The sequence below is a fragment of the Lipomyces chichibuensis genome (genome assembly GCF_038497645.1).
Source record: "Lipomyces chichibuensis strain CBS 12929 unplaced genomic scaffold V1513scaffold_2, whole genome shotgun sequence".
In the NCBI taxonomy this organism is placed as follows: domain Eukaryota; kingdom Fungi; phylum Ascomycota; class Lipomycetes; order Lipomycetales; family Lipomycetaceae; genus Lipomyces; species Lipomyces chichibuensis.
Window position 1 is genome coordinate 369,749 of NW_027117454.1, and position 27,441 is coordinate 397,189.

Genomic DNA, 27,441 nt, shown 5'->3' on the forward strand with positions numbered 1-27,441 from the left:
TCAGATCAAAGCACGAACTCATCATCGATACAAACCATTACTAAAATTGCGAGAATATCTTGTCCTCGACTGCTTCATTGCAACTTATGGTTTCCTATTTGTCCGTCTAGACATTGTGCGGACTGCGATAAGAGCAACAATATATTCACAACGTCTCCTTGAAGGGACGCTTATTGATCCCAACTGCTTGCCCCTGAGCAGACAAGCCTGCGGACTGTTTAAATATTGAGAGACTTCTCCAAATTGAAGCGAACCACTTCGCAGACGGTGGCAATGCCTCCTCGACGACGCAAGCAAGTCTCTGAGGCACCCAGTTCAGGTCCTGGAGTAATTCAAGATGTCGGCGCGCAATCAGTCGAGGATAACGCGTCGTCAAAGACGCCAATGGTAGAGGTGTCTGCGACGGCCACGACCACTACCCTTGCGGACGGAGACGAGGTTAAGCAACATGAACTACCCCATCGCAAGCACCGGAAACCGCTTAAGCAGTCTCGCCGTCTCGTTTTCTTTCTTGGTGCTTTTCTCGGCATAGTACTGGCATGGTATTTCGCTGCCTCGCCCGAGTTCTCGCTTGACAGCTTAAACGACTTGAATCTGGATTCATTTGCGGAGTATTTCGAAGATATGAAGGGAAAGTTACCATATGGAATATTAAAAGAAGCGAATGATATTTCTCAAAAGGAGCAGACTATGCTGAAGACAGAACCATTTGCTGTAGGGAGGGCGATGTATCTTGAAGGTTTGAGAGCAAAATACCCTGTTGTCATGGTATGGTCACTACCTGTTTTTGTAATTTAGACTAACTGGGTAGGTTCCCGGTGTTATTTCGACTGGTCTGGAATCCTGGAGCGTCACCGACACGGACGAATGCTCCTGCGAGCAATACTTCAGAAAGCGGCTATGGGTACGACAACACATACCGCTTGATCTCTACTGGGATCTGAGCTGACAAAATCTCGAATAGGGAAGTTGGAACATGTTACGAGCAATGCTGCTTGACAAGACTTGCTGGCTCGTATGTACTCTTGCTGCTGCATTGAGGTCTTGATTTGGCTAAGCTATTGTATAGAAGCACATTATGCTAGATCCCATTACGGGTCTTGATCCAAAGGGATACAAACTGCGCGCCGCTCAGGGACTAGAAGCAGGTCCGTTTCTACGCATCGACCTGTGAAGCGGCGACGAACTAACTGTTGAAAACAGCGGACTTCTTCATTACTGGCTATTGGATATGGAACAAAGTCCTTGAGAATTTGGCTGCTATTGCCTACGTAAGTGCTGCATTACTCCCTGTTGTGCAAACTGTACTAAGACGATCAGGATCCAAACATGATGCACACTGCTGCCTACGATTGGCGTCTCTCATACATGGACCTAGAGCTTCGCGGTGAGTATCGCGCCACTCCTTTTATTTGTTCATTGACCAACGCCTCAAGATGGCTATTTCTCCAAACTCAAAAGTATCATCGAAGAGAACCAGCATCGCCTGAAGGAGAAGACTGTTCTGGTAAGTCACAGCATGGGCTCCCAAGTGATCTTTTACTTTTTCAAATGGGCCGAAGCCGATGGCCCTCACTTTGGCAACGGCGGTAAAAACTGGGTGAACGACCATATCCACGCATTTGTCGATGTTTCCGGATCGTCTTTGGGCACGCCAAAAAGCATTGTCGCATTACTGAGCGGCGAGATGAGGGATACAGTTCAATTGAATGCATTGGCCGTGTACGGTCTTGAAAAGTTTTTTTCCCGATCCGAACGTGCGCTGCTACTGCGATCATTCCCGGGCATCGCAAGTATGCTGCCAAAAGGAGGTGAAGCAGTATGGGGAAGTCTTGAATTCGCTATTGATGATGTGGATAACCAGACCGTGAGTTATGGAAATTTCATTCAATTCAGGCATACAATGTCGCAACTGTCTGCCAAAAATTTGACTGTTCCGGACAGCATTGAGTACTTGTTTACTCAGGCGCCGGGGTGGTTTAGAGATCGTGTGGAAGAGTGCTATAGTCACGGGATTGCACAAACTAGGGCGGAAGTTCAAGCTAATGAGGCGGATCCACGGAAATGGATTAATCCGCTTGAAGTCGCGTTGCCTAATGCGCCTGATTTGCGGATATTCTGTCTGTATGGCGTCGGCAAGTCAACTGAGCGGGCGTACGTATATCAAGAGGAGAAAGATAAAGGACTGGTTAAATTGAATGTTTCGATAGCGGCTGGTGGGATGGATGAGCCGGTCATAATGGGAGAAGGCGATGGTACCGTGTCGCTTATAACACACTCAATGTGCCACCGATGGCGAGATGAGGGCAGCAAATTTAATCCGGGCAGAAGTAAGGTCACGATCGTCGAGATGCCACACGAGCCAGAGCGGTTCGATGTTCGCGGCGGTGCAAAAACCGCTGAACATGTTGACATTCTCGGGCGTGCGGAGTTGAATGAGTTGGTGCTGAAGGTTGCGGCTGGAAAGGGGGACGAGATTGAGGATCGCTTCGTGAGTAAGTTGAAAGATTATGCTGCCCGTATTAATTTGGGCCAGAATTAAAGTCTACATATTTTTGCATTATTTGTGACATATCACGCTCGTATAATTTATGGCAAGAGATTTTAGACTATGTGGACACCATTACCTGGTCATCATATCCATATTCAATACACAAAACAATTTATTACAATTACATTGGATTCATAGTACATCTACAGCAAATAATTGCCGTTCGAAGCCTGCACTATCGCAGTACTCCGCTTGGCATCAATAAATAAGTCCTCCGCCTCTTCTATATCAGCGATACCAATCTCCGGTCGTCCCTTTGCACGAGCGAGAATACCCGCAGGCGCCATCAACTGCAACGCGTACCGTAAACTAGTGTTGACGCCCTGCTCGGCGAGCTTATCCAGACCTTCGTCTGAGATGGAGAGACTCTCCGTGTTCTTGCGTTTCTCAACGATTAATCTGATTTCGTCTTTATTGTACGGCAGTGTGCGGACGATCAGTAGCCGGTCGACTAGGTCAGGCGGAACTCCATGTGGTGCGACAATGTCCTCCGTTCCGCGAATGGTAGCCATTCCTCTATTGGACGCCAATACGACCACGGGCGAAATTGACGATTCCAGCGCGCGATTCAGATACGTGAAGCATTCGATATCGAGCATGTGTACTTCGTCGATAAATAGCACGCCGGGAACCAATTCAGCGACGCCCTGGTCGATGTATTTGTTGACGACCTTATTGATTTCTTGTCGCAGTTTATCTGTGATTTCGGTCTTTTTGGGCTTCATTAGTTGGCCCATCATGGACATGATATCTTGGCCGCCTTGTGGTCGCGCGTTGGCGATGTCCAGGTCATGTAACGAAACATCCTGAACAATCTCCTTTTTCTTGTGGACATCGCCTTTTGGTAACGGGACATACTCTTCTGCCTCCAAATCAAATTCAGTAGCATAAGCGTCTGACCGACCGACTCTCTTCACCGCGCCTGTATTCGCCTCGATATAAATAATATCACCAACAGCCACCCGTTCCTTCTGGATTGACTCGTAGATGCTGGGGTCTAACCGCAGTTGCTTGGTGCCTTTAAATGACTTCAGGCCAACCACAACATGTGATATAGTCTTTCCGTACCCTCCTAACGGATTCTCCGCCTCCTCAGGCGTCAACTCCGTAACCTCGCCTTCGTAAACTTCTTTTGTTTCTTTGATCCTCAGCCCGATCGCACGCCGGAAATTCTCCATCAACGCTTCGGTTTTCTTGACTTCGGTAGAGAATATCTCGGAGCCGGTGATCGGGCAGAAGGGGACCTTGGGGCCAAGTTCTTGGGACATGGCGAGTGCCAGTGCAGTTTTGCCAGTGCCGGGACCGCCGGCGAGGAGGATTGCTCTGCCGGACATTTTTTTAGCTTTGATCATGTCGACGATGATACCGCATGCCTATTTCGTTAGCACAAACTCATTTGCAATGCTTATCAACTTAAAATTTTGTCGTTATATACATGCGCTAGTTTAATAGCAAGGAAATTTGAAATAAAGGAATTACCTCTCTGGCATTCTGCTGTCCGATGAATCCGCCATCCACGCGCGTGGCAAGACCGTATTCGTCGAGACCAAGGCCTTTAATGTGGGTATGTGCTGCGGTCCGGTTATCCCGCGATGAGGATTTGATCTCGTTTATTTTGACCATGGTACTCAGTGTAGAATCGGATTGGTGATCTGTCGACGAACGAGAGTGCAGACCAGCTGCGCTTGAATATGTTGGCAAGTTTTTTTTTTGACAAGAAAAATGGAATAGGAGAGCGATGCGAAAGAGTGTAAGAGGCGTCGGAGGTGGTGGTTGGTGATTGGTGAAGTTGGGTTTGGTCGAGAAATTTGTGTTTCGTTTTATGGCTCGTGCAAGTAGATGCAGGCGAGAAGCGGCGACATGGCTACTACAATCTCAGCATCCGCGACCACCAAAGCACTAAAAACCAATTCTTCTGCATCATAGATGCGTTAAAGTCGAATAGCTCGTTATTATCAATTTGACTGTGCTCAGTACGGTTGAGACAATGGTCTAAAAGTACACATTCCAAACCAAAATTATATACAATCAACAATAATAGCACGATGACAATTTACAAAAGACTTTTATGAAATCCGTAATCTCTACCAAACCGCGGAACACGCACAAAATTACTAAAAAATACGAACGATTGTATATATAAACCCGTGAAAATGCCGATAATAACAAGATAGTTCCTTCTGTAACGGACGAGGATTGTGGACAAACTTAATCTTCGTCCTCTTCCTCGTCATCATCTTCCTCGTCATTGTCTTCATCGTCGACGTCCTCATCGATGCCAACATCGTCGGCGCCACCATCGACTTCGTCGACGTCGTCATCCTCATCATCATCATCATCGTCGGCGTCTTCTTCTTCTTCTTCATTTTCCGATTCGGACTCATCGCCTTCGTCCTCATCTTCTTCTTCTCCAACGATATATCCAGCGTCGTCAAGCACGACTTCCTCCTCGTTACCTTCGACGTACTCCACATCACTGTCAACCTCCTCTTCCTCATTTTTCCAGCCTTCTTTTCGCATATCAATCTGAGCGCTCAGCATCTCAAGCCGTCCCTGTAATGCCAGCAACCGACTCAGCGTGCCCGCGTTTCGGGCCAATGTACTTCTTACATTCGTCAATGTATTGACTAGACCAGGTAGGCCAACGAGGTATCCACCATGCGCAACCATGATCCACCGAATCCACACGGACAGCTGCGACGCACGCGATGGCGTCCGCGCTATCCGCTCCGCCAATCGTTCCAACAACGTCGCGCTCAGCGTGGGATCCAGCCGTATAATTGTCTGTTTAATCACGGAAACATCTGCGAACGACAAACACGACTCTAGCAGCGTCTGATCATTCGTACGGAGCGCTTGGGTCAAAATAGTTGAAAGACTCCCTATAGTCGGCACAGCGCCAGTCCTGCCTCCTTGTTGTGCGCTGATGTCTTTTTCTAGTGGTTTTGACGGTGATTTCCCGTTCATTTGTGGTTTGGACTTCGACTTAGTCTCAAGCGCGGTGACACGGTCTGCAAGAGTTATCTCCTCCTCGTTCTCGGACTCGGACGCGTCAGATGCCGCAGAGATGGCGTCTGAAGCGTCGAGCATATCGACGTCTTTAGGAGGCTCAGCCGAGCGCACTTTCGTTTCGCTGTCTTTGAATGGCTATTCAGTCAGTATTGGTCTCAGTCGCTGTTACGCATAAATAGATACAAAAAATAAAAAAAAATTTCAATAGAAATGGACATACCCGGACGCTACTACTACTCTTCCCCTTCGTCCTCACGACCGTAGCTTTCGGTTTCATTCTGTACGTTAAAGATGAGATTGTTACTGGACTCGGTATTTTTTTTTAAAGTGGCTATATTTTGCGCACCGTGCTTTAGTGCAGAACTGATCTTTCCGTATTTGACACGTAAGGACTCAGATCACAACGGAAGTGAATCCCGCCGGCGACATACGAACACGGGAAATTAGGGATAGATAGATTTTATGTCGACAGACTATCTTTGAAAAGGCAACAAATTTTCGATGGGAGCTTTTTGGGAGATCTCCCAAGGTTGGAGGCTCAACTGCGCAAAATGCTTGACGGATGCACCGTTATTAAGTTTAAAGTTACCAATGCTGAAAATCCAGTGTGAGAACAACACACAAAAAGAACTTGACTGGGACTGCTGGACCCCCAAGTCATTCTCGTTTACTCCACTTTTTCGGCACGCTTTCACACGACGCCAGCTCTAATCGCTTTATGAATATTAGCTACGTATAACTTGGACGCATTAAGAACACGAATGATGTTCACGCCAGTGGAATGGTGGAGATTTTTAGTTTGGTAAGGCTAGAGCCGCCGACCACCCGACAGTAAGAGCAAATTTTTGGTCCCAAGTTTTCGCGGAACAGGTTCGACGAGCAACAACGACTTTCAGGCACCGGCAGCAGGTAGACTGATAGGAGGCAGAGTAGCTGATCGAAGTTGGTAGCTAATATATACCGTTGACTAGATCTAGGTGATCCCCTGGAGCTATGGAAGAGAATACAATGTCAACAGGGTCTTCTTTCCCTGCTCATTCTGCCAAGCCCGTTCCCTTGGCTGTGGATTCGCTAAATAGTAGATAGGGACAGTGGGAATCTCGTTAATCCATTCATGCAAGTCACCAATGACGAGTCATTTGGCTACTTTAAGAGAGTTATAGAGGCAACTGCGAATCACTATAATTCGAACGCGTACTGAGTATGAAAAAACGGTGATATACCGATTTCAGAGACGTCTAGATACCATTCGGCATTGCTAGGGGAGCAGATGGATGACTGAGGAGGGTACCTAGGAGGGTAGCACTACTACTATAGTAAGGTGTGGATAGGCGTTTATTTACTATATCATACCATTCTGTTGGGCTGGCGAAGACACAATACTTACTGATGCTTCTTAGTACTGCGTGCTATTTACTATTTTATGGACAAGTGGAATGGCGTGCTTTAAGAAATGAAGGTTGTCCAGTCATTCCTTGCCTGGGGTAGCCTGCCAAAAAGGTGACGTTTTCATATGCTTCTAGACTTTGCTTAGTATACGATGTTGTACGGTATAGTCATGTGATGCAAATACGGGTAAGCTATGTGATCGTCGTTGTCGTCGTCGAATGTGGCCTTGTTTTTTTGCTTGCGTCACCAAAAAGTTGCCAGACAGACTTTTGTCAGCAGAGTGGCCCTTGTACTTTCAAGCAAAAACTACGCCATGCCAAATGCGGCTAGCTCTTACTATTTCTCGCACGGTCGCGCCCCTTGCGTACTTCCGGCGGCGGGAAGGCGTATGCGCGTGCGGGATGACAGCTACGGAGGGAAGATTGTGGCGGTGCATGTATTTTAGTGCTATGGGTGGCGGAGCGTGGGCCAATAAGGACCCGAACGAGCGGGGTTGGCCGGACAACGGTGGGCGGTGCTTCCTTCGGCGGGAAATATAACGAAGGTCGCTTCTACGCCGTTCGCAAGTGACGCTCGCCGCTTCCGGCCTCCAATAAATTCACGCCCGTCCCCGGTCCCGTCGCAGCTCGTTTCTCCCGCGTGCCCTACACTTTTCCCCTAGCCCTAGGCCTCTTTTATTTACCCTGCTCCCACATGGCCATCATGGACCCTTCTGTCCTGCCGCACGACAAGCCGGCCGCCATGGATGTTTTGTCCACAACCCCGGTTTCTGATGTTCTAGAGTAAGTTCTTGTCTGTTATTTTCATTGTATTAGCGTTGGCGACCCGCGATGCCCCTTTTTGCAACTTGTCGTCAGCATCTCAGTCTATCGCCGGCCATGTCCGTATCAGTATTTAATAAATCCCCCGTCAATCTGTTTTCGTCCCATTATTATCCCATGTGTTATCAAACAACCTGTTTGTGGTGAAATAAGAGTCAAAGCGTTGCTGTATCGAGATTGGTCTTCGAATGTCCCGGCATGTTGTCATCTTGCTGCGTGTTATTATTGTCTCGTAGTGTTGTATATGTTTTACGTGTCAACACGATCAACATATTTATCGCCGTCGTCAGGGCTCCTTCCTGCTAAACAGCTTCGACCGACAGTTGCATCGAGCGTGTTGCGTTGGTCTTGCTGCTTGTCTATATCAAATGCTATTGACTACATATGTTGACTTATATCTGCAGCTCTGACCAGGTCCTGCAATCCCGGAAAGAGGCCGACGATACAAAGGGTTCTGCCCCTTTGTCGCCACCAATTCCATCCCCACCATTGCAGCACTCTGAATTTCCTGGTACTGCCGCAACTCCAGTTTCCGAGACCGAGAAGCGCGAGCTCGTCGGCGGCGAGGAACCACCTGCGAAACGTATCAAATCCGATGATGAGGTTGCCGTCCCTACTACTGCACCAGTTACGCCAGCGGATTCTGCTCCAGCAGCCACCGTGGTGGGTGGACCTCCACTTGCAAAGCACCAAAACAAGTTTGCTCATTCGATGATCCGTTCACTCAAACGCCTAAAAGATGCCTACCCCTTTTTGGTCCCGGTCGACCCTGTCAAGCTGAACGTCCCCGATTACTTCAAGATCGTTTCGCATCCTATGGACCTTTCCACCATGGAGAAGAAGCTTTCGTCCAACCAGTACTCTTCTGTTGAACAGTTTGTCGCCGATTTCAACCTAATGGTCGAAAACTGCGTAAAGTTCAATGGCGCCGAGTCGAAGATTGCTGAGATGGGTCGGAACTTGAAGAACTCTTTCGAGCGTCAACTGAAGCAGATGCCCCCAGCTGAGGTTTTTAAGCCCGAAAGCGGTCCTGGAAAGAGAAAGAAATCGTTCGGCAAGAACGAGTCTACTGAGTCATTTGCCCTCACGCCTTCCGGCGTTCCTATCATCCGTCGCGACTCAGCCTCGCTGGACTCGACCGGTCGTCCAAAGCGTGAGATTCATCCCCCAAAGCCCAGAGACTTGCCGTACGCAGAGTCAAAGCCGCGACGCAAGAAGTACGCTGCCGAGCTGAAGTTTTGCCAGACCGTGCTCAAGGAATTAACCAGCAAGAAGTACGAGAGTTTCTCATTCCCTTTTTTGCAACCTGTCGATCCGGTCGCATTGAATTGCCCAAGCTACTTCAAGGTCATTAAGAAGCCGATGGATTTATCGACCATTCAGCAGAAGCTTAACACGAATCAGTATGAGTCTGGTGAAGAGTTTGAGGAGGATGTAAGATTGATGTTCCGAAATTGCTACAAGTTTAATCCGGAAGGATCGCCCGTTAATGCGATGGGTCATCGGCTCGAAGCGGTGTTCGATAAGAAGTGGGAGGAGAAGCCTGCGCCACCACCACCTAGCGACAAGAGAGTCACCGAATCGCCTGATGAGAGTGAGCTCAGCGAAGAAGAAAGCGACGAGGAGGAGGAAGATCCCAGCGACAAGACGATTTCGTACTTGGAGCAGCAGTTACTCGCCATGCAGAACCAGCTTAGTATGATGAAGAAGCTGAAGAAGGATGGTAGCAAAAAGAAGAAGAAGGAGAAAGCGAGCAAGAAGTCTGCACCAAGGAAGAGAAAGAGCAGTGCAGGACAAGCCACCGCACCGGTGCCGCACGTGTCTTATGACATGAAGAAGGAGTTATCAGAGAAGATCACGACGCTTTCTGGCCAGAAGTTGACGCACGTTGTCAAGATGATTCACGAGTCTATGCCTCATTTAAAGAGTGTACGTCGCTGTGATTACTGTTGTTTTCTAGCATAGGTGGCTAACACAATACAGGCTGGTCAAGAAGAAATCGAACTTGATGTCGATCAGCTCGACCCTGTCACGCTTGTCAAGCTTTACAACTACGTCACCAAGAACTCGCCCTCTAGTACTGTGAAGGCTGCCGTCCCTGCTCCTGCGCCGAAATCAAGAAAGAAAGGCAAGGAAGCCGAACAGAAGAAGCAGATCGCACAGTTAGAGAAACAGCTCAAGTCCTTCCAGAAAGGCGGCGAATCATCCTCGGCCGAGAGTTCGTCCGACGAAGATAGTGACGAGAGTGAGAGTAGCGAGGAGGAGTGATCCTGACTCGAATATTTGGGAATAAAAAGTTTTTCTTACCGGTTTCCTTATTTATTGTTATCCTTAAAGGAGGTTTTTATTATTATTGTAAATTATTATCTTTTTAGTCTTATTGCTTATCGCCTTATTTCTGGTGTATATTGAATGTGCTACGTTTGTAACGCGTGTATTTTCTTGCTCTGTTGGGTGTACGGGTTTGACTTACAGTATGAGGGTGTTATATGTACGATAGTGTAGTTATAGTCAGAATCAGTGATATCAAATAATCCATTGGCATGTTGTCCAAATCCAAAAATGTAGGCCTTTGCTGCATACCTAGTCCTAGCGAGATATGATTAAGGTTTGGCAGTTGGTTGCGCGGCGACCATTATTGGCGATGTGATCCTAACCATCAGCACTCAAGTTGAACTACATTGCATCGAAATAGTCAAATTATATCAACATTAATCGGCCACTTTATCCCACAAAAAAATGACATCACAGCCGGCAACAACCGGTAAAGCACTGCGCACAACTTTCCCTCAAACATCTGACAACAATCCAGCAGAAGATGAATACATAGACTATGCACTCTTTACGTCCCCCGACTTTTCGCCAATCGCATTCTGCAATTCGTTAGTGCTAGCGACGACGACTGCGGCTGATACGGAAATCGACTTAGCGCCTGCGGAACAGCGTGTCATGTTTGATCTCGAAGAAGTTGAGAAGTTGTTGCATAAGGAGGTAGGTAATCTTGATGGTGTTTCGAAGGAACGAAACGTGAGAAGAGAAACTAGGGATAGTTAGAATTGACTTATCATTACAAGACCACACAGAATCACGCCACACTCCTTCCACATGCGGCCAAAATAAATCAAGTCTCAAGTATCCTAGCGACAACGCAATCATCTCTCTCATCCGTCACAGCATCCTTCCAACGTCTCGAAAACGAAGTCTTGAAACCGTATAATGTCGCGCTGCCGATATACACTGCACTCACCAAACTCCATGCGACCGCGAATTTGCTCAGAGCGGTGACTTGGTTTATGTACCTCGTCAGACAGTTTCAGGGCATCCAAACGCAGTTGGCACAGCTTAAGCCAACCTCCTCTGCCACGGCTCCGGAGGGAAGACCGAATGATGCTGCGAGGTTGAGCGTGCGTGCCGCTAGGAGTTTCGCGGAGATCAGTCGGCATTTGGGAAATTTCCCGCGGTTACGAAGCGTGTGTGTCGTTACGGATATTGAAAATGCGGTTGTTAATGTTAATCGGAAGTAAGTAGCCGCAAAGACACGGGGTGGGTGGATTGATCTTTTGTTGAGATTTGGGGTTTTTTTTTGGTACTCTGGGTTTGTACCGGCGTTTGTTGGCGTTCCCTTTCGTTGTTCGTTTGCTTAGTGATAGAGACAAAATTGATAGACACAAATACCTCTCATTGCAGTATATCGCCAAACGCCAGTTGCTGCTGCACATATATACGATAAATAAACTCCTTTTATCTGCATGCATGCAACGATAAGCTTTAATACACATCTTCAAAAGATAATTAAACCCCCCCTTTCTAAATACACTAAAATATGATATATACCAAAATGTAACTGGATATGCAAGATTTGACTTTTGATACCGTCCCAAAATGCCCGCACAATTGCACCATTTTTCTAAAACGCCCTTATTTTTGGAATAATTTTGATCAAGACAACCAACTTTAAAACCCCATTTCCCTATGCATAACTTCAATAACCTTTTTTCGTCTCGCAACGACATCCTCTGACCGGACTTGTTGCCGCAATGAATCAATGAGCCGGATTAGACCCTCGATACTGATGGAATGCGACGCCATGTCCTTCATGTACGAGTACACTTCAGCGGCAGAGGTCAGTTGTATTAAGTTCTTTGTCGAGATGCGAAATAGCGCAAGTGCGACTCTGAACAGGTATCTGTTACAAAATTAGTTCACTCTTGCGCTAAGAAGACACAGGGAACGAGCAATATGGTAAAAAAGAAAATCATACACTTCGCCTTCGAGACACATAAACACGTCCCAAACGCGGAACAACAGCTCCGCTGTCAAACAGTCCGTGAACAACGACAAAAACCAATTAAAGGTAATAGCCTCAATATCAATGCCGAGCGTATGAACAAGGTGGTCATACAACTTTGGTTGCAGTTCCTTCAAATAATGTTTCAGTACGCGTTGATCTGCTCGAGATGTGAGGAGCGGCGGGTCGAAGTAGCCTGATGGCAGAATGTTCTCGAGGAGTGCGACGAAGGACCAGAATGCTGCTTCTTCGGTTGCATGAGTCAATAAAAGAGTTGCCGCGATCATGTTCACTACTCAGGTTAGTAAATGATTCTATTACTCTCCCTGCAAACGAATATGGGGACGTACTCCCTTGACAATATCCAATCGTCGGATTCCGCTTACTAAACGCCAACAATACCCTCCTCAACTTCCCCACACCTGGCCCCTTCCCTCCGAAAAATACATTACTAGGCATCGTGCGATATAGATCAAGCTCAATCTGCGACAAAGCCTCTGGGTCGTGCTCGCCATGTACAAGTTCTTCGTACACACCCGGCACCTTCAAACTGTCCGCTCCGCAACACTCACTCCAAATCTTAGACCGGTACACTACGGGAATACCGCCGAGTACAAGAGCTTTGAAGTCCTTGAAACGGGAGTGCTTGTTGGCATGCAGCACGCGCCCATGTACCCCGAAAAGTTCTCCGTTTTCAATCGCGAACGGCGAGTCTTCTGATCCATCCGTGTTGACCTTGCGTAAGAAATCGTCCCATCTGGACTTTTGAACACGTTGTAAGGAGTCGTGGAGGTCTGTGAGCTGATTGAGAAGTGACTTCACAGCTTCCAGCGCGTCATCCTCGGCTGATTCGGCGGAAGACGTGGCCGACCCGAGCGACGGTGCGCGGTTTGCCGTCCTAAGGATCGGTATTTTCAAAGACGGAATCAGCAAACCTTGTCCGAATCGGGACTCGTCTTTTTCGTCCGATAAGTGCACCTGCTCGGGTTTGCCAATTTCGTCAGAGTGATCGAACAAGAAGTCGAGACTGTCCAAGTCAAGTAACCGCGACCCAACCGTACTCTCGACAGGAGGAAGCACCGGTCTGTGTTGTCGGTCGTAAATAAAGCCGAATCTGTCGGTCAAGAGGTACGTATCTTCGGATCGGTAATGATCGTTCCAGCTTTGGAGGAGAGTCGGCGGCTGCATGCTCTGTGGTACTATATCGCCCAGTTCGACTGGGCCATGGTCGCCAATCGATGTGGTATGAGTGTGTGCACTCGAAGAGCCCTCTTTCAGCGAATGCGGTAACCATTCAGGCACACTCTGACTCAATTGTGAGCGGACCGATGCGCGAGAGTCTGACCGAGCTCGATGGCGCAAGTTCGAGAATGTCGAATCAAAACCACGAAACTTTTGCGGCTTCTTCTCGTCTATAATCTCGTACTCTTCCTCATCGTCATCGACGTCATCCTCGGTTCTCATCTTCTCGACCGACTTTGGACTAACATCAAATTTTTTGGCCACGTTGAAATCAGCCACCGAGAGCGGCGACTCCACATCGTACTGAGATTGAACTGCGCTCTTGAATGATCCCGAATTAGCAAGGTCATCGGAGCTGCTGTCCACGCCTTCACCGTCGTCGCTATCTTCTGCCGCTGGGGTATCACTATGCACTTTATCACTGTGCACGATTGGCGCTTCATGTACCACGCCTTGTCGTCCTAGCTGCTTCCGTCTACTAATGCTCTTAACCGAACCTTCAGTGGTGGTACCGCTAAAGTAGTTATTCACATTGTTGCGTATACTCGATTTAGGCGAAAACGTAGCTATGACAGGCGGTAGACTATCTTCCTCGGGAAAAAGCGGTACTGCAAATGCACGCCGGCTACGTCTAGCAGTGGGATCGGAATGGGTGGATGCGGATGACGAAGTGACTTGTTCACCCTGTAGCGACGGTGTCGACGACGTTGTGAACAAGGCTGGCTTGGTGATCGCTATTGACGGTAAATCTTCGTCAGACTCCGACTTCCAGATAAACGGCAATCGGAAAGCTGACTTTGTCTTGCGGATTGTACGATTATCTAGTTTTGGGACGTCCTTTAGAGGCTCCTCCGACGGTTGCTGCTGCTGGAAGGCAGTGCGACGAAACGATATTGTCGGGAACACCCAATCGTCATCGCGCTTTTCCTCTCGTGACGGGTTCTTGGTATTGAAACGCGGACCGTCTGATATGCCAACCATTGTGTCCGGTGTACTTCCTTCCGTGAGACCATCGTTTACGCTGTCCTGCCTCTCCTCCACAACACTCTCACTGCCTTCCTCGCTATCGCTCAGACTCTCCCGATTGAGCCGAATCTCGACCTCCCTTACTCGCGCGCGAATTTCGCTATCGGAGACAAGTCTGTCCCGGAGCATTTCGCTCATAACCTTCATTTTCTCGTCATGCATTCGCAAAAGGTAGTTGACCTCACTCTCGCGCAAGGCCAAATCCCTGGCCAATTGCCGCACGACGGCCAGCCCGCCATAGCGGTCCACAAGCCCTTGCACGACCGCGTCCGGACTCGTGTGCAAGTTTGCCGGGATTGCCACGGCTTCTGCAGAATTTCGGAGCGAGGAGCTGGTCGGCGGAGATGCCTCGTCGGGGACCGTTGACAAGAAGGACGGAGTGGCTGTCGAGGAAAGAGATGGCGGAGATGGCGGAGATGACGGGCGGATGATATCCCGGAATATGGAGTATGGCGAGGCAAGGAACTCGGGCGACTGGACTGCGTCGGGGAGTTGCTTGGCCAGGTAATCACTTGCTGAGGTTGGCGGCTGCCGTTGTGGGCGCAGGATCGATCCTGCGCCGTAGACGGAAGTCATTGCTTATGCGGTTGGGAGTACGATAGTTGTTTTCGATATATTATATATGTGACTGCGGGTGTATGAAGAGAAATCTGATTAGATTGTCGGCGCAGTAGTCGACGAGAAGCAACATGAAGAACAAGTATATCAAGCAATGACCATGGGTTAGAATGTCAGTGACTTCCATCCATCAAACGCAGCCGGATTGGCTTATCTACTAGATTCATTAGAGTTCGCGCTTAATTCATCGTGTTACCAGCAATTTGTCATTTGTGCTGTCTCCGGCGGCAATCGGCGATGTCTCCGCCGTAAGACCGTTCATCCTTGAAACTTTATTGCACTCGTATATTTGTCGCAATCTTGCGTGCTTGTACAAGTGCACTTGTCGTTGAAGTAGATATGGCACATACCCACATGCATATGTCATATGGCGACGTAAAAGCCAACGATGCAGCCCCACGAAGCAATGGGGGGTTAACGGCTACTTATCGCAGCGCGTCTTAGCCGTCGCCGGCAAACCTTATCTTCTATTTCCTACTAGCACCCAGTATTTAAATATAGCTTTCGTGCCCTTTTTTGCAGTGATGTCTGGATAATTCATTAAAATATTCACTAAATAAAAATCAGATACCTATAAAATGGCGAGATCTGCGAGAGTTTGCCAACCCAATTGGCATCTTTCAAAATGATATCGAACGGAACGGTACTTACACGGGCTCTACTTGTGAATCATTCGTGAATTGAGATTTTAATCATCGTGGACGTTTTGAATATGCAACAGAATGTTTTATTATTACTGAAAGAGAAAAAAAGGTGTTCTATGATAATCCTTTCTTTCTTTCTTTACTGTTTGCCTGATTTTCTTGGTTTGTGCACTGTATTATGTAGTGTCAATCTTGTTTTCCATACTCATCAGTTCAGACCCATATTCTTGCATGTAGTTGGGTCTTGAAGTTCATGGCAGTCTTCCATGTCGTCTTTCATGCGCATTCTGTTGTTGAGCTCACGCACCTCTTAACTATTGAAATACGGATAATAATTCTGCCGATTAGGAGCAATTACTGTCTTGATAAAGCAAAATCGGAAGGGACATCGCGCAATCGTTCTCAGATCAAACTAGTCGAAAGTTCCACGATCGCATTCGATAATGATGGTGCGCTACAAGGAAGTCCACGTCTGTAGTCTTATGTCATATTCATTGGCGAATTCGGTCTCACAATGGCACTACCGCAGTTCTGTCGCAAATGACTGACAACGGGAATGCTGATCATGTTTGCCATCAGTTGTATAGAATATCTAAACGAAGTCTTAATTAAACAGGATATGGATCAGATTCCCAATACACTGCCACAAGACAGTAGCGGATCGCACCCACAACATAGAGCTGAATGCGGATTGACGCTTGTACCCGAGTTGCAGGATTCATGAGCTGGAAGTCCTCCATTGCAGAGCCTCCATAAGGAAAAACAGTAATTTTAGTCACATCACATCATCGGCTTCGTCATATGTGAGAATACTGATATTGGTAATGCGAAATTTTTGCTTCGGATATATTTTGCATCGTTTTCGTCGTGTATATCTGCTAATTTATGCTGATGTGAATGTAATTACTGCAAACTAATGAAAATTGAGATATATGCTGGCCGATTGTGAACTGTGCATCATCATTACACATATATTGCTTTGCTATCTCGTTGGTTAAGTAGACAATTTGCAGGGAGTTGCCATTTTAGAAAAGTATTTGCTCAAAATGGCCAGGTTAATCAGTTGACGTAATCATTTACTACCCTGAACTCCCATTTCGGCATCACCACTTTATCAAAGTATCCACAAATGCACTCCATCCACAAGAAGTAAACGTCCATTATCCTTATTAAACACATCTCTCTAAACTTCGCCACGCGCCTACTTGAATAGAATTCATCTACTCTCAGCCACACTAAGTCGGCCAAGTATAGTCTCGACACAACCGAGAACATGTCTCTACGTCCGCGTCCTGAGAGTGCGGCAGAGACAGGATTATTGTCCGAGGCCGATAAACGGCGACTCAGGACGACAAAGTATCCACCCGAGTTTGATGAGGCTGTTGATTTGAGTAAGGTTAATTTTCCCGTGATTAAGGCGTGGATCGCGAACGAGGTAAGTCCGAATATTAGAGTGGAGGAGGGATATGGCTAAGATTCCTTAGATATCGGAGATCGCTGGCGGTGACGATATTGTCACAGAATACACTGTCTCACTATTCGAACAAGACAACAAGGTATGCATATCATCCTCCTCCTCCTCCTCATCACGCCGCCAACAAAACCCATTAACATCCATCCAGCCACGCATCAAAGCGATTCAGATCCAACTCGAAGGATTCCTTCCCTCATCCGCTGTTGCAGCCAAATTTTGCAAAATCCTCTGGAACCTGTTACTTGAAGCACAGGACTCGCCGTCGGGAATTCCCGCGCGACTGATTGAGCAGAAGAAGATCGAGGTTCAACGAGCCCTCAAGCAACGGTCTACGCTCGAGGAGCGGAGAAAGGCGGACGATGAGCGCTCTGCGAAGCTAGATGAGATCCGCCAGCGGGAAAGGAGGGAACGAGAAGAGAGGAGAAAACGAGACGAGAGGACGCGAATACACGAAGGTGAAAGAGTCAGCAAGAATACGACTGATGTTGCCGATACGTACATGCCGCATTATTCTGACGAGAAGCGTATCCCGGCTTCCTATCGCGACCGAGACAGACGGCTGGATGGCAGCCGCGAACGAGAGCGACCTGACAGTGAGTCCGAAAGGCGACGCGAGCGCGGCTATAGAAGCCACAGCAGAAACAGAAATGATTACCACCGAAGAGACCGCAGCCGGGATTACAGTCTAGAACGTGCTTACAGTCGAGACGACAGCAGGGAACAACGTCGACGAGAGCAGAGCATAGAGCGACGCAGAGATCGCAGTCGCGATCGTGGCGACGACATAGATGGTCGATATCGAGACCGAAGCCGACATCAAATCAGGAACAGAAGTGGGGATCGCAGTAGGGAACGGCGACGACGTGAACGAAGCAGAGAACGAAGCAGAGAACGAAGCAGAGAACGAAGCAGAGAACGAAGCACGGAAGTTAGCCTCGATAGACGGTATAGCTCTGGCCATCGTGGTAAGGATCGTAGTCGATCCCGTAGTTCAGAGCGCCGACGAAGACACTCAAGGGACTACGAACTGGATTATGAACGTGAGCGAGGGCGTGCCATGTCGCCAGGTCGCGCGCATCGCCGACTCGAACGCGAACGTGAATTTCAAGAAAGGCTTGCTAAACGACACCGCTACGAAGACAGATTATGATTGACAAGTCCTTACGTCTGGGATTGTATATACATTCTATAAGGTAAAAACAGGATGCTACATTATATGCTTGAGGTACAATTGTGTGTAACTCTATGCCAGCTCATAATAGTTCTCTGTCTGGACCTCAAACTCCGAATCAAGTAGGTTATGCCGTAAACTAAGGGCGTTTGGCGCCTGCCACGCCGGCGTGCTGTCCGAAAGGACGTTGAACGTGTTATCGCCGCTCGCTGCGGCCTTGTCCGCCGCCAATCTATCATATATGGCACCAGCAATTAGTTCAATTCCCGATGGTTCTGTACCGCGCATGAGGACTATGTCTGCTGTAGGCTTCGTCTGGTGCTGTTAGTTATTACAAGGCCTCGCGGATATAAGCCTGAACTTACTCCTTGTATGTACCGTTCCATAGCAGTCTTACCGTAATCAAGATACTAGAACCGGTGATTAGTATGAGATTCATACAAAATTCTGACAATTACTCACATTATCCAAGACTTCCTGTAATGAAAGCCCGCGTTGTGTCGTATCTCTGATAACTATCCTTGTTAGACAATAATGTATCGTAGAAACACAGCACGTACTGCGCCTCGATAACCGTGTATCCGCGTCTAGGTCAATGTATATCCTAATTGTTCCCAATCGTTTCAATGTTTCTTCGTATAAAGTGTAATGTCCTTCGACTAATAGGACGTCGTTCGTCTCAGATTTTATCGCAGAGGCCAGCGCAATGAAATCATAAGTATCTATGCGTGCTAGAATCACCATCTATACCAACTGAGCAAGACACTAGTGTACATACCTGGTCCTTCAGGATTCACATTATTCGGAATTTTCCCTTTCTTGAAGTTGTCGAGACTCAGAACCTTTACGTCTGTGACCTTCCATGATTGAAGTCGACTGACTATGGCGTTGCACACAGATTTCTAAACGCAGTGAGCTTGTCGTCACCAGATAACAAGATTTATGGAATAATTTTAGGATGTACCTTTCCAGCGGCCTGACCACCGCCTATTAAGGCGACTATCCTAGGTGCCATCGACGTCTGGACCGTCAGTAGCCGAGGCGATGTTCGCAATGTTCATGCTGACCGCCAATTGATAAGGTTTCAATTTCGCAGGATGGGCGAACGCGACATTCGGAAAGACAACACGAACTCCTACTGAGGGTCGATCCCATTCATACCGTTAACAACGCATTCGCTACTCAGAGACATGATATGGCACACCGCTTAATTACTACAAACCACGGCCATTAATGGATTTAAAAACTTGGGCGGTCTTTGTTGCCTCTGCCGTCTTGAAACTGTCTCTCAATTTCTTGTTTCCATCACTACATTCTATACTGGGCCAGCATGTCGAAGTCACGACTTCCATGACGTCTTTCAAACAATGTATGTACCTTTAATCAATTGAAATTTGTACGGTGAATGTTGACCGCTAGACGATCAGTGAAGGAAGGTCTTCACTTGTACGAGATCGGGATTTCTCCTTACGATGGAGGGGTATACCACCAGGTAAGATATATTCGCATTACCGGCGTCGCCCGTATAGAGCGCTGCTAACGCGTCTAGGCTCCTATATTTTTGCTTTTGTTCAAATTTCTTGGTAAATGTGGTTCGACTTCGCCCAATAGTCCTATCATCAATGTATTCTACGTCTTCGCCGATATTATCACTGCGTACTTCCTGTGTGCAATATCAAAGTCGCCAAGTCTCGCTAAAACGAATCAGTTAGCCGACTGGGTCATTGCTTCAATGTAAGAGTAACACCAGCGTGTATGCAAATTTGTTGCGCTGATTTTGAGCAAAGCTATCTGTTCAATCCGTTAGTAGTCGCTACGAACATTGCGAGGTCCACGGCTGTGCTTTCGAATGCAGCCATGATTGGCTCAATTGCATATGCATGTTATAGTATGTCGATTTAATAAAAAAGCCAACTTTTGCCGGTGTATGCTAACATAGCTTTCTATAGATTGGAACATTTTGTCCGTCATGTTTCTCGCTCTAGCATCCCACGCAAATATATATTCAGTCTACCTTCTCCCTCCGTTTCTGGTCTTATGGACATCAACAACAGGCGCAAGTACGGCATCAGTCATTAAATACTTAACTTTGTATATTGCGATGTCAACCGGCCTTGCATCCATCGGCTATTTTATGACCGGCTCTCTGCAGTATCTCACGGCCACATATGGATCCTTGTATGCCAATATCCACGGTAGTAGCCCAGCGACAGTATATCCCAGCTAACGAGTATTTTGCAGATTGTTTTTTAAGGACTTGGCGCCGAATATGGGATTATGGTGGTATTTCTTCATGGAGATGTTTGACTTCTTCCGTCCCCTGTTTACCTATATATTCCAACTATATTCTTTAATATACGTCCTTCCTATTACGTTCCGGCTACAGTAAGTGAATTTGCTTCCAGATATTATTGGATGCTAACAAGAAACGTTGCAGTAATTATCCATTAATGGCCATTACTTGTATCGTGGGCATGACAACGATTTCCAAATCCTATCCAGAAGTCGGAGATCTCGGCGTGTACATATCGCTTCTATCGCTATTCAGATTCATCTTTCCAAGTATGTACTTAGTCGCGAATATTTAAAGTATTCATCTCATACTAACGCAACCTTTCGCAGACGTCCGCTACGCACTCTTGGCCGCGCTGGTAATCTTACATTCCCTTGTTCTCGCGCCTAGTTTCTATCATCTGTGGATATACCTCGGATCTGGCAATGCTAACTTCTTTTATGCGATCACGTTGGTGTATACTATTGGCATGACAATCATTATAACCGATACTCTCCGCGCGACGTTGCTTATTGAATTCCAAGGCACGGAAGATCCATCAAAGGCTGTTATACAAATTTAAACTGAGAATGACGTAAAATGCTTGTGTGTAAATAGTTATGTTGGTATGTAAGATACAATGGAGATTGCTGATGATAAAGTTGATCAGCGCTATAGGAGTGACTTGCCGAGGATGTAGTAGGAAGGCTGTTTGACTACGCCATTGCGTAGGTTTTTTGCTCGTGGCGAGTGCTCGACTGGGATGTAGCTGCAATTTCAGCTCGTCAGTCAATATCCGATGAAACAATATAGAGAAAACAGAAAACCGTGATACCGTACCCCAAACCCCGGTAGAAATGTTGTGCAGGATTCGATGAGAAGACTGTAAGCATGGCCTTCGGTATTCCGGCTTTGACAGCTATGTCTTCCATTATAGAGAGTAACGTCTTACCCAATCCCCGACCCCGCAAAATTTCCGGTAGTTGTAGTTCGTAGCTATGAAAATAGTTATAACTGCAGCCATTACGATGATTTAGATTCGAATATTTATACCAGTAGACAACACATTCGCCCTCTTCGATTGTCACCATAAAACTTATGAATCCCACTGTTGCTGACTTTGACTTTAATAAAATGTATATCAACCCGCTCTCTTTCATTTCTGCCATCTTTTTTCTAGGAGACCAGCCCATTGTCGAGTTCTTATACCTATTCAAAACAAGCCGTTAACCCCGTTCAAAAAAGTATCCGTGGATCGACTTACATGCCCATCAGATTGTTCTTTACAAGGTCAAAGCAAGCCGTAAATTCCTCAGACGACAAATCATCCCATCTCCGCATAGACAACTCAAACGCGGTATCGGCATGTGTACCGCCTGCCGGGAAACGTAGGGAATCACCGTATAGGTATGTCAACTGTTCGCTTGATATCGACGCGAATGCTAAGACTAATCTGTTTTGGTCCGGTGTCATTTCACAATACACGCATTAATTATAATCAGGAATATAAAGGAGCTAATTCTCAGCTTGAGATGCGGACATGCACCGGATAACGGGTAATATTCGAATCAACATATGTCATTTTAGCCTAGCTTGCGGCTTTGACGGGAACCCCTGAGCAAATAAAGTTTACAAAAGTCGGACGTTGCACACTGCGCATTTAAGGATATACCTCCATCGTAATATGCGCTTATGGCGAATTCACGGAACCGCATTATTAGTTGAATATCATGTTATAAACGGCAGGTCAGAATTATGGTTCGAGCCCTGGTGCTAAACTTCCAACCCGAACAATTCATTCGATCGTCAACCATCGTATCTAATCGACATCAGCACAATTCACTACCAGCCATCGTGAGGCTTTGCATCTATCAAACATTGATAACGATTGGATGTTGAACTGAGATTCGTCTTCTCTCATTCGCTTTCTTCTTTTGAACAACTCCAAGTATAGCACAATGTCAGAGGAGACTCCAACCGACTCGGCAACCACCCCTCCCCTCTCCGCCTCGGACAAAGCCCGTCTGCGTCGCGAACGACGAGAGGCCAAGATCCTCGCCGGTGGAACCGACAGACTGAATAAGATCACCAACACTGCGCACAACACATCCACTCCATACAAAGAACACGTTGTCCCCCAATCGATGTATGATGATCCACCAGACCTCGCGCCAGATCTCGCTATTCCCTCAACGACATTGTCGGGTGGCGGACTGGAGCCACGCAGCTCGTCGTCGGCGTTGCCGGAGAATCCGATTCTCAAATTGCTTGCTGCTGGGCGGCAGCAGGTCGTCGGTGTGGAAGGGAGTGGGAGTGGAGCTCAGAGTTCTGACGCTGGGTTCGAAGAATTCGTGAAGCAGACTGTTTTAAGTAATAGTACGGGCGATGGATCTGATTTTGATTTCTTTTCAGCTATGATGAACATGTCCCGCTCATCAGACGGTTCGCAAACTCCAGGATCACCTGGTGCGACTTCGCCGGCTGGACCAAACAGCACCAGCACTATGTCGTCCAACAGTGCAAACTCAATGTCAGATAATAATCGATATTGGAAGAGTGCACATGCAGTGTCAATTATCCTACTTGCTTTATTCGCAGTGTTCAGACTCGGCTTGAAAGGATCGCAGATGTCGCGGCTGGAAAGCTTGGGTGAAGGGAATGGCGTTGTGTTTTGGTATTTTGCCACAATAGAGCTGCTTTTGCAGTCTGGTCGGTTTTTGATTGAGAAGGTGAGTAGACGGTTATGGTGTTTTTGAATCAGTCTCGTTGCTAAACTGGGGTGTAGGGCCGATCGCCATCAAAGTCGATATTTACCAAAGTGGCACAATATATACCCGCGCCATATTCGTCATACTTGCTATTAGCTGCACGGTACACACATATAGTCGCGAACATAATCACGGACTTTTGCTTGTTTGTCTTTCTGGTAGGTATGAACGCGTGGTGGAATGGCATCTAGTTACGGCACAGGATGAGGAGAGGAAGAGAAGACGGACGCTGCGCTTGTACAAATGCAGGAGCAAGTGGGTTGATCAAATGCGCATACATGTGTAGATTTTTCAATATTTTGCGTAATGCGTTTGAGAACATTAATTGATGGAATTACCAATTTCTGCAATTTGACACTAAGTAAAAGGGGAAGACGGTGATCCGTGCGTGGCGACCGCTCCCGCTGGATATTTACTATGCATGATACTGATTAGGACTATTCCAGCTCTAACACCACGTATTCAGACCGTACTTTTTAATGCCTTCAGCACTGTTCAATAGCGAAATAATGTCGGAAAGGCGGCGCAACTGTGTGGCGGTCCAGGAGGGCAAGGGTTAGTAGCTCTGAGGCGGAATCACGCCGAGTTTCCCAATCATCATACTTAACCCAGTCTGGCGGAGAACCGCAACGCGCATGCCCATGGTCATCACTTGTACGCCAGTCTCTGCTGCAGTTACCGCATAACATTTGTACAAATCAAAAACTTCATTCTTGAAGTAGCTAGGAGATAGAAAAGTGTGACGGGTATTTGGCCGTGCGGACGACTTAACGATACACGATTGGAAACTTGTAATTTGGAAAGTTAGCCCAAATCTGTCTGATAGAATCTTCTTCACGAAGTTGCATTTAGCATAGCTCGCATCATTATATATTTGCCATACGCCAGCCATGTGGTCGTATCTTTTCGGAGGAAGTTCTGCCAGCCAAAAGGACGCGCCGAAGAAGGCGATCATAGCACTTCGTGCGCAGCTTGAGATGCTGGCCAAGAAGGAGAAACATACCGAGCAGAAGATAGCAGAGCAGGAGGCACTTGCGCGGAAAAATGTGAATACGAATAAACTTGGTATGTATTTTCGCATGCCGGATAGGGTGACGGACAAGGTGGCGGCAATGTTGTTTGCGATAGAGGTATACTAACACACGGTGAAGTCGCGAAGAACGCACTTAAGCGGAAGAAAATGTTTGAATCCGAGCTAGAACGGGTACAGGGCCAAATTGCGACACTAGAGGCGCAGTCGAATGCAATCGAGTCAGCCAACATTAATTTCGAAACCATGAAGGTCATGCAATCGGGCGCGAAGGCAATGAAGCAGATTCACGGCAACATGAACATCGACAAGGTTGACGCCACGATGGACGAGATCCGCGAGCAGGTCGCGTTGTCAGACGAAATCGGCGAAGCTATTTCGCGGCCACTAGGCGAGTCTGTCGATGAGGACGAGCTTGAGGACGAGTTGGAGGCGTTGCAGCAGGAGGAGTTGGATGCCAAGATGCTGAACGCCGGACGGGTGCCGAGCGCGAAGTTGCCGGAACTGGGGACACCGACCAGGGTCGAAGTTGAGGAGGAAGCCGAGGACGAGGAAGAGGAGCTTAGAAAGCTGCAGCGGGAGATGGCCGTTTAAAGATACCTACAGCTTAGGTTTACTTTACATCTCTCTTTTATGCGCTTTACAAGGGTGGGAGTTTTTTTGAGGTTTGGTTTTAGCTGTTTCGTCTAGCTTAGCGTGTTGATGTTTGTGGTATTTTACGTTTGCGTTGCGTTACATTTGTACAGGTATAATAGTAGTTACCATCATAGGGTGTGTGTCTCCCGATGTAATTATTTCACTAATAATGATGCAGATTGGTTTTGCATATCTAGTCTTGTTCATCGATAATGCTACATGTGCAAATGCACAAGTTCTTGCTTTCATGTATCCTTGTAACTTTTTATATGTAACTGGGTCATAACAAATTTACATTCAATCATGGGATGTCGCGTATCAGGCGTCACGCTAATCCTCATCCAAGACCTGCTGGAGATACCTAAACTGCTATTAGAGAATTATCATTACGCGAACAATGCAAGGAGTGCTAACCTCTCCATCTCGTCAACGCGGCTATGTCGCAACCGCGCTTTCATTACTTTGAACTTAAGTTCGGCAAGCGACCACCATTCAGCGGCCATATGAGGTCCTTCGAAATCAATTTCCTCGGCCACGCGTCTCCAGAGCGCCGCATATTGAAGATACCGGTGCCGAATATTCCCTGCCTCTTCCTCGTCGTCGTCGTTCTCGCAATCTTGCTCAAAGTCAAAGAACTCGCCGTATACATGGCTTGCGAAGCAGTCTGTGCTGCAGCCAGCCTGTTCCCCGACCGTGACCGCGTGCTTAGAGTACATGTCGTCCAAGAATCGCTCCTGCTGAACAAAGAGTCGTTGCGTTAACAGCTTAATAAAGTCCGACATGTTGTCACGTGTTCCTTGCTTGTCCGTTCGGGTAAAGTAGTTCTGGATAGCGGGATGCCGTTGGACCACGGCTGACTGGATGGCTGCAATCGAGGGCGGGAAGGCGAAGGTATCAGTTCGGTGCAAAAGGTACCATACTATCACGTCAACCCGCTTCTAGTACCTGTTAAGAATAGTTTCAATCTGTAAGGGAGACCACATACGATGTCTGCATTGGGGATTTGCACACTGAATCGTCGATTTACGACCCTCAGAACCGGACTCGCGTTGCGATTTGAAGTGTTTGTGATATCGGACAGAATAGTAGACCGCGACACGACCACTGTCGTGGTTTCGGACACCGGGTGCTCCCTCGGCGACGCTGCCTCCTTACTATATGTTAGCTCGTGCCAAGCCGTATGGAAGCGGAGATAGCATACAAAATCTGTCTCGCCATTATCGTTATTCTTATCGTTCCAAACTGCGAACTCCTCTATGTCTCCGAGCGATTTGTCTGTTGGAACAGTGGCTCCTGAACTTCGTGACGGCTTCCGCAGCGACCGCGCTAGCAGTGGAGCTCTTCCATCTGCAACACTCTCGCTCATGAATCTGGACAGGCGGCCCTCGCTGATGTGTTTATCCCCATTCATGGAGCTAAGCCGGCCCAATCTCGGCGACCAATTACTCCCGCCCAGCAGGTCGTACGCATCGAGAACGATTGGCGGCGAATGCAGGGCAGGGTTTAAGATATGGTCATATTCATGATCGATGAGCAACTCCTTGTTCTCGACTTTTCGTCGACGTGTGTGCAGCGTCGCCGTTGGCGTTGAGTTGGCCTGTGGTGCTGGAGTGGGCGACAGAACGGTGGATGAGAATGATGCAGGGGGATTCGTGGAAACGGTAGTCGTAAATATGTAGCTTTCGCTGCGATCATTCGAGAAGTCATTCCATTTTTCGTGACGACTCGGCTCATGGGATGAAGAGAGACAGGAGGCTAAGAACGTGACCGGGGTAGCGAGCAAGCGAGTGACCCGACTCCGTCGGCGATGTTGATTGCTGCCAGTTCTCTTGAGATCAGGCATTTTGCCTTTGAGAACCGCGCTACAGAGAAGCAAACCGAGATATTAGACTGTACTTCGTGGTTCGTTTCGCCAATTGGTTGCCTCCTGCCAGAAGAGAGCAAGCGACTGCCGGCTACTGTGCTAAAGCTGTGGCGCTGCTCGCAATTGTAATCAAACAAAGTGAACCACTGTCGATATCCGTAATCAGGTCAAATTGCGGCTGGCACCGTTTAATGCTATGCCAGTTGCATATAGGCTGTGGGTTGGATGCAAACGCAAACGAGGAAGCCCAATGGGATCTGCTACGGATAGTGGCCAGAGTGGACAGACAACGAGTGGCAAGAAATCCGCGATTTTGTGATGTGAATTGATCGCTACTGTCCACCAACGCGTCGAGAAATCGGCCAGCGCGGTCCTGACGCGTCAACCAACGGGCTGATGTGAAACCGTTTCGTTAGCAGTGAGGCGTGCGGCTCCGTGGATCACACAGGTACCGTGTAACCCTGGGACACTTGCCGACATCCGAACGACCTCAACCAACTAAGCGTATTATCTAATAGTTCATAGCTAGTCTTTGCTAAATATCTCCGATTGCAAATTTAAAAGATAGGATCGCAGATGCGCGGGGCTAATTTGGACAGGTTTAAATGAACTTGTAACTAAGGAACTCTTAATTA

At 47.5% G+C, this 27,441-nt stretch overlaps 13 protein-coding genes across 13 annotated transcripts; 7 read left to right on the forward strand and 6 right to left on the reverse strand.

Moving 5' to 3' along the window:
- The first annotated feature begins 32 nt into the window (after positions 1-32).
- V1513DRAFT_476984 (Lecithin:cholesterol acyltransferase-domain-containing protein) lies at positions 33-2,682 on the forward strand. The gene is made up of 7 exons (XM_066900224.1): positions 33-768; positions 812-904; positions 965-1,015; positions 1,070-1,148; positions 1,204-1,271; positions 1,321-1,387; positions 1,437-2,682. The coding sequence occupies exons 1-7, from the start codon at positions 274-276 to the stop codon at positions 2,540-2,542; spliced, it is 1,959 nt and encodes a 652-aa protein (XP_066756190.1). The 5' UTR covers positions 33-273; the 3' UTR covers positions 2,543-2,682.
- V1513DRAFT_482471 (TIP49 C-terminus-domain-containing protein) lies at positions 2,646-4,439 on the reverse strand. Its single transcript, XM_066900392.1, has 2 exons — positions 4,031-4,439; positions 2,646-3,924 (listed from the first exon to the last, which is right to left on the reverse strand). Exons 1-2 carry the CDS (start codon positions 4,172-4,174, stop codon positions 2,695-2,697), a joined length of 1,374 nt encoding a protein of 457 aa, XP_066756191.1. The 5' UTR covers positions 4,175-4,439; the 3' UTR covers positions 2,646-2,694.
- On the reverse strand, positions 4,440-6,042 carry V1513DRAFT_436317 (Dip2/Utp12 family-domain-containing protein). Its single transcript, XM_066896763.1, has 2 exons — positions 5,784-6,042; positions 4,440-5,698 (listed from the first exon to the last, which is right to left on the reverse strand). Exons 1-2 carry the CDS (start codon positions 5,838-5,840, stop codon positions 4,760-4,762), a joined length of 996 nt encoding a protein of 331 aa, XP_066756192.1. The 5' UTR covers positions 5,841-6,042; the 3' UTR covers positions 4,440-4,759.
- A 1,603-nt stretch (positions 6,043-7,645) lies between these two features.
- Positions 7,646-10,041, forward strand: V1513DRAFT_373216 (Bromodomain-containing protein; the record flags this gene model as incomplete). Its single annotated transcript, XM_066894810.1, has 3 exons — positions 7,646-7,734; positions 8,178-9,702; positions 9,757-10,041. 3 exons carry the CDS (start codon positions 7,646-7,648, stop codon positions 10,039-10,041), a joined length of 1,899 nt encoding a protein of 632 aa, XP_066756193.1.
- A 401-nt stretch (positions 10,042-10,442) lies between these two features.
- On the forward strand, positions 10,443-11,523 carry V1513DRAFT_436328 (Golgi transport complex subunit 5-domain-containing protein). Its single transcript, XM_066896764.1, has 2 exons — positions 10,443-10,764; positions 10,848-11,523. Exons 1-2 carry the CDS (start codon positions 10,513-10,515, stop codon positions 11,295-11,297), a joined length of 702 nt encoding a protein of 233 aa, XP_066756194.1. The 5' UTR covers positions 10,443-10,512; the 3' UTR covers positions 11,298-11,523.
- A 204-nt stretch (positions 11,524-11,727) lies between these two features.
- V1513DRAFT_373139 (rab-GTPase-TBC domain-containing protein) lies at positions 11,728-14,905 on the reverse strand (the record flags this gene model as incomplete). Its single annotated transcript, XM_066894809.1, has 3 exons — positions 11,728-11,959; positions 12,035-12,353; positions 12,412-14,905. The coding sequence occupies 3 exons, from the start codon at positions 14,903-14,905 to the stop codon at positions 11,728-11,730; spliced, it is 3,045 nt and encodes a 1,014-aa protein (XP_066756195.1).
- A 1,809-nt stretch (positions 14,906-16,714) lies between these two features.
- V1513DRAFT_393702 (uncharacterized protein) lies at positions 16,715-18,355 on the forward strand. Its single transcript, XM_066895319.1, has 3 exons — positions 16,715-17,026; positions 17,076-17,147; positions 17,214-18,355. The coding sequence occupies exons 1-3, from the start codon at positions 16,865-16,867 to the stop codon at positions 18,213-18,215; spliced, it is 1,236 nt and encodes a 411-aa protein (XP_066756196.1). The 5' UTR covers positions 16,715-16,864; the 3' UTR covers positions 18,216-18,355.
- On the reverse strand, positions 18,210-19,299 carry V1513DRAFT_436338 (P-loop containing nucleoside triphosphate hydrolase protein). The gene is made up of 6 exons (XM_066896765.1): positions 19,201-19,299; positions 19,015-19,138; positions 18,797-18,958; positions 18,699-18,751; positions 18,602-18,646; positions 18,210-18,551 (listed from the first exon to the last, which is right to left on the reverse strand). Exons 1-6 carry the CDS (start codon positions 19,249-19,251, stop codon positions 18,309-18,311), a joined length of 678 nt encoding a protein of 225 aa, XP_066756197.1. The 5' UTR covers positions 19,252-19,299; the 3' UTR covers positions 18,210-18,308.
- Positions 19,300-19,469: 170 nt separating this feature from the next.
- Positions 19,470-21,091, forward strand: V1513DRAFT_422688 (GPI transamidase subunit PIG-U; the record flags this gene model as incomplete). The annotated part of the gene is made up of 8 exons (XM_066895993.1): positions 19,470-19,605; positions 19,664-19,728; positions 19,786-19,970; positions 20,024-20,124; positions 20,186-20,414; positions 20,478-20,621; positions 20,674-20,798; positions 20,859-21,091. The coding sequence occupies 8 exons, from the start codon at positions 19,470-19,472 to the stop codon at positions 21,089-21,091; spliced, it is 1,218 nt and encodes a 405-aa protein (XP_066756198.1).
- On the reverse strand, positions 20,748-22,223 carry V1513DRAFT_100055 (acyl-CoA N-acyltransferase). Its single transcript, XM_066894111.1, has 4 exons — positions 21,773-22,223; positions 21,562-21,717; positions 21,349-21,504; positions 20,748-21,277 (listed from the first exon to the last, which is right to left on the reverse strand). The coding sequence occupies exons 1-4, from the start codon at positions 21,979-21,981 to the stop codon at positions 21,181-21,183; spliced, it is 618 nt and encodes a 205-aa protein (XP_066756199.1). The 5' UTR covers positions 21,982-22,223; the 3' UTR covers positions 20,748-21,180.
- On the forward strand, positions 22,223-23,887 carry V1513DRAFT_461877 (uncharacterized protein). The gene is made up of 2 exons (XM_066899910.1): positions 22,223-23,237; positions 23,294-23,887. Exons 1-2 carry the CDS (start codon positions 22,467-22,469, stop codon positions 23,465-23,467), a joined length of 945 nt encoding a protein of 314 aa, XP_066756200.1. The 5' UTR covers positions 22,223-22,466; the 3' UTR covers positions 23,468-23,887.
- Positions 23,888-25,222, forward strand: V1513DRAFT_436351 (Snf7-domain-containing protein). Its single transcript, XM_066896766.1, has 2 exons — positions 23,888-24,341; positions 24,428-25,222. Exons 1-2 carry the CDS (start codon positions 24,167-24,169, stop codon positions 24,898-24,900), a joined length of 648 nt encoding a protein of 215 aa, XP_066756201.1. The 5' UTR covers positions 23,888-24,166; the 3' UTR covers positions 24,901-25,222.
- On the reverse strand, positions 24,905-26,785 carry V1513DRAFT_470243 (uncharacterized protein; the record flags this gene model as incomplete). The annotated part of the gene is made up of 4 exons (XM_066900146.1): positions 24,905-25,303; positions 25,357-25,880; positions 25,928-26,092; positions 26,144-26,785. 4 exons carry the CDS (start codon positions 26,783-26,785, stop codon positions 25,273-25,275), a joined length of 1,362 nt encoding a protein of 453 aa, XP_066756202.1. The 3' UTR covers positions 24,905-25,272.
- Between the last annotated feature and the right edge of the window lie 656 nt (positions 26,786-27,441).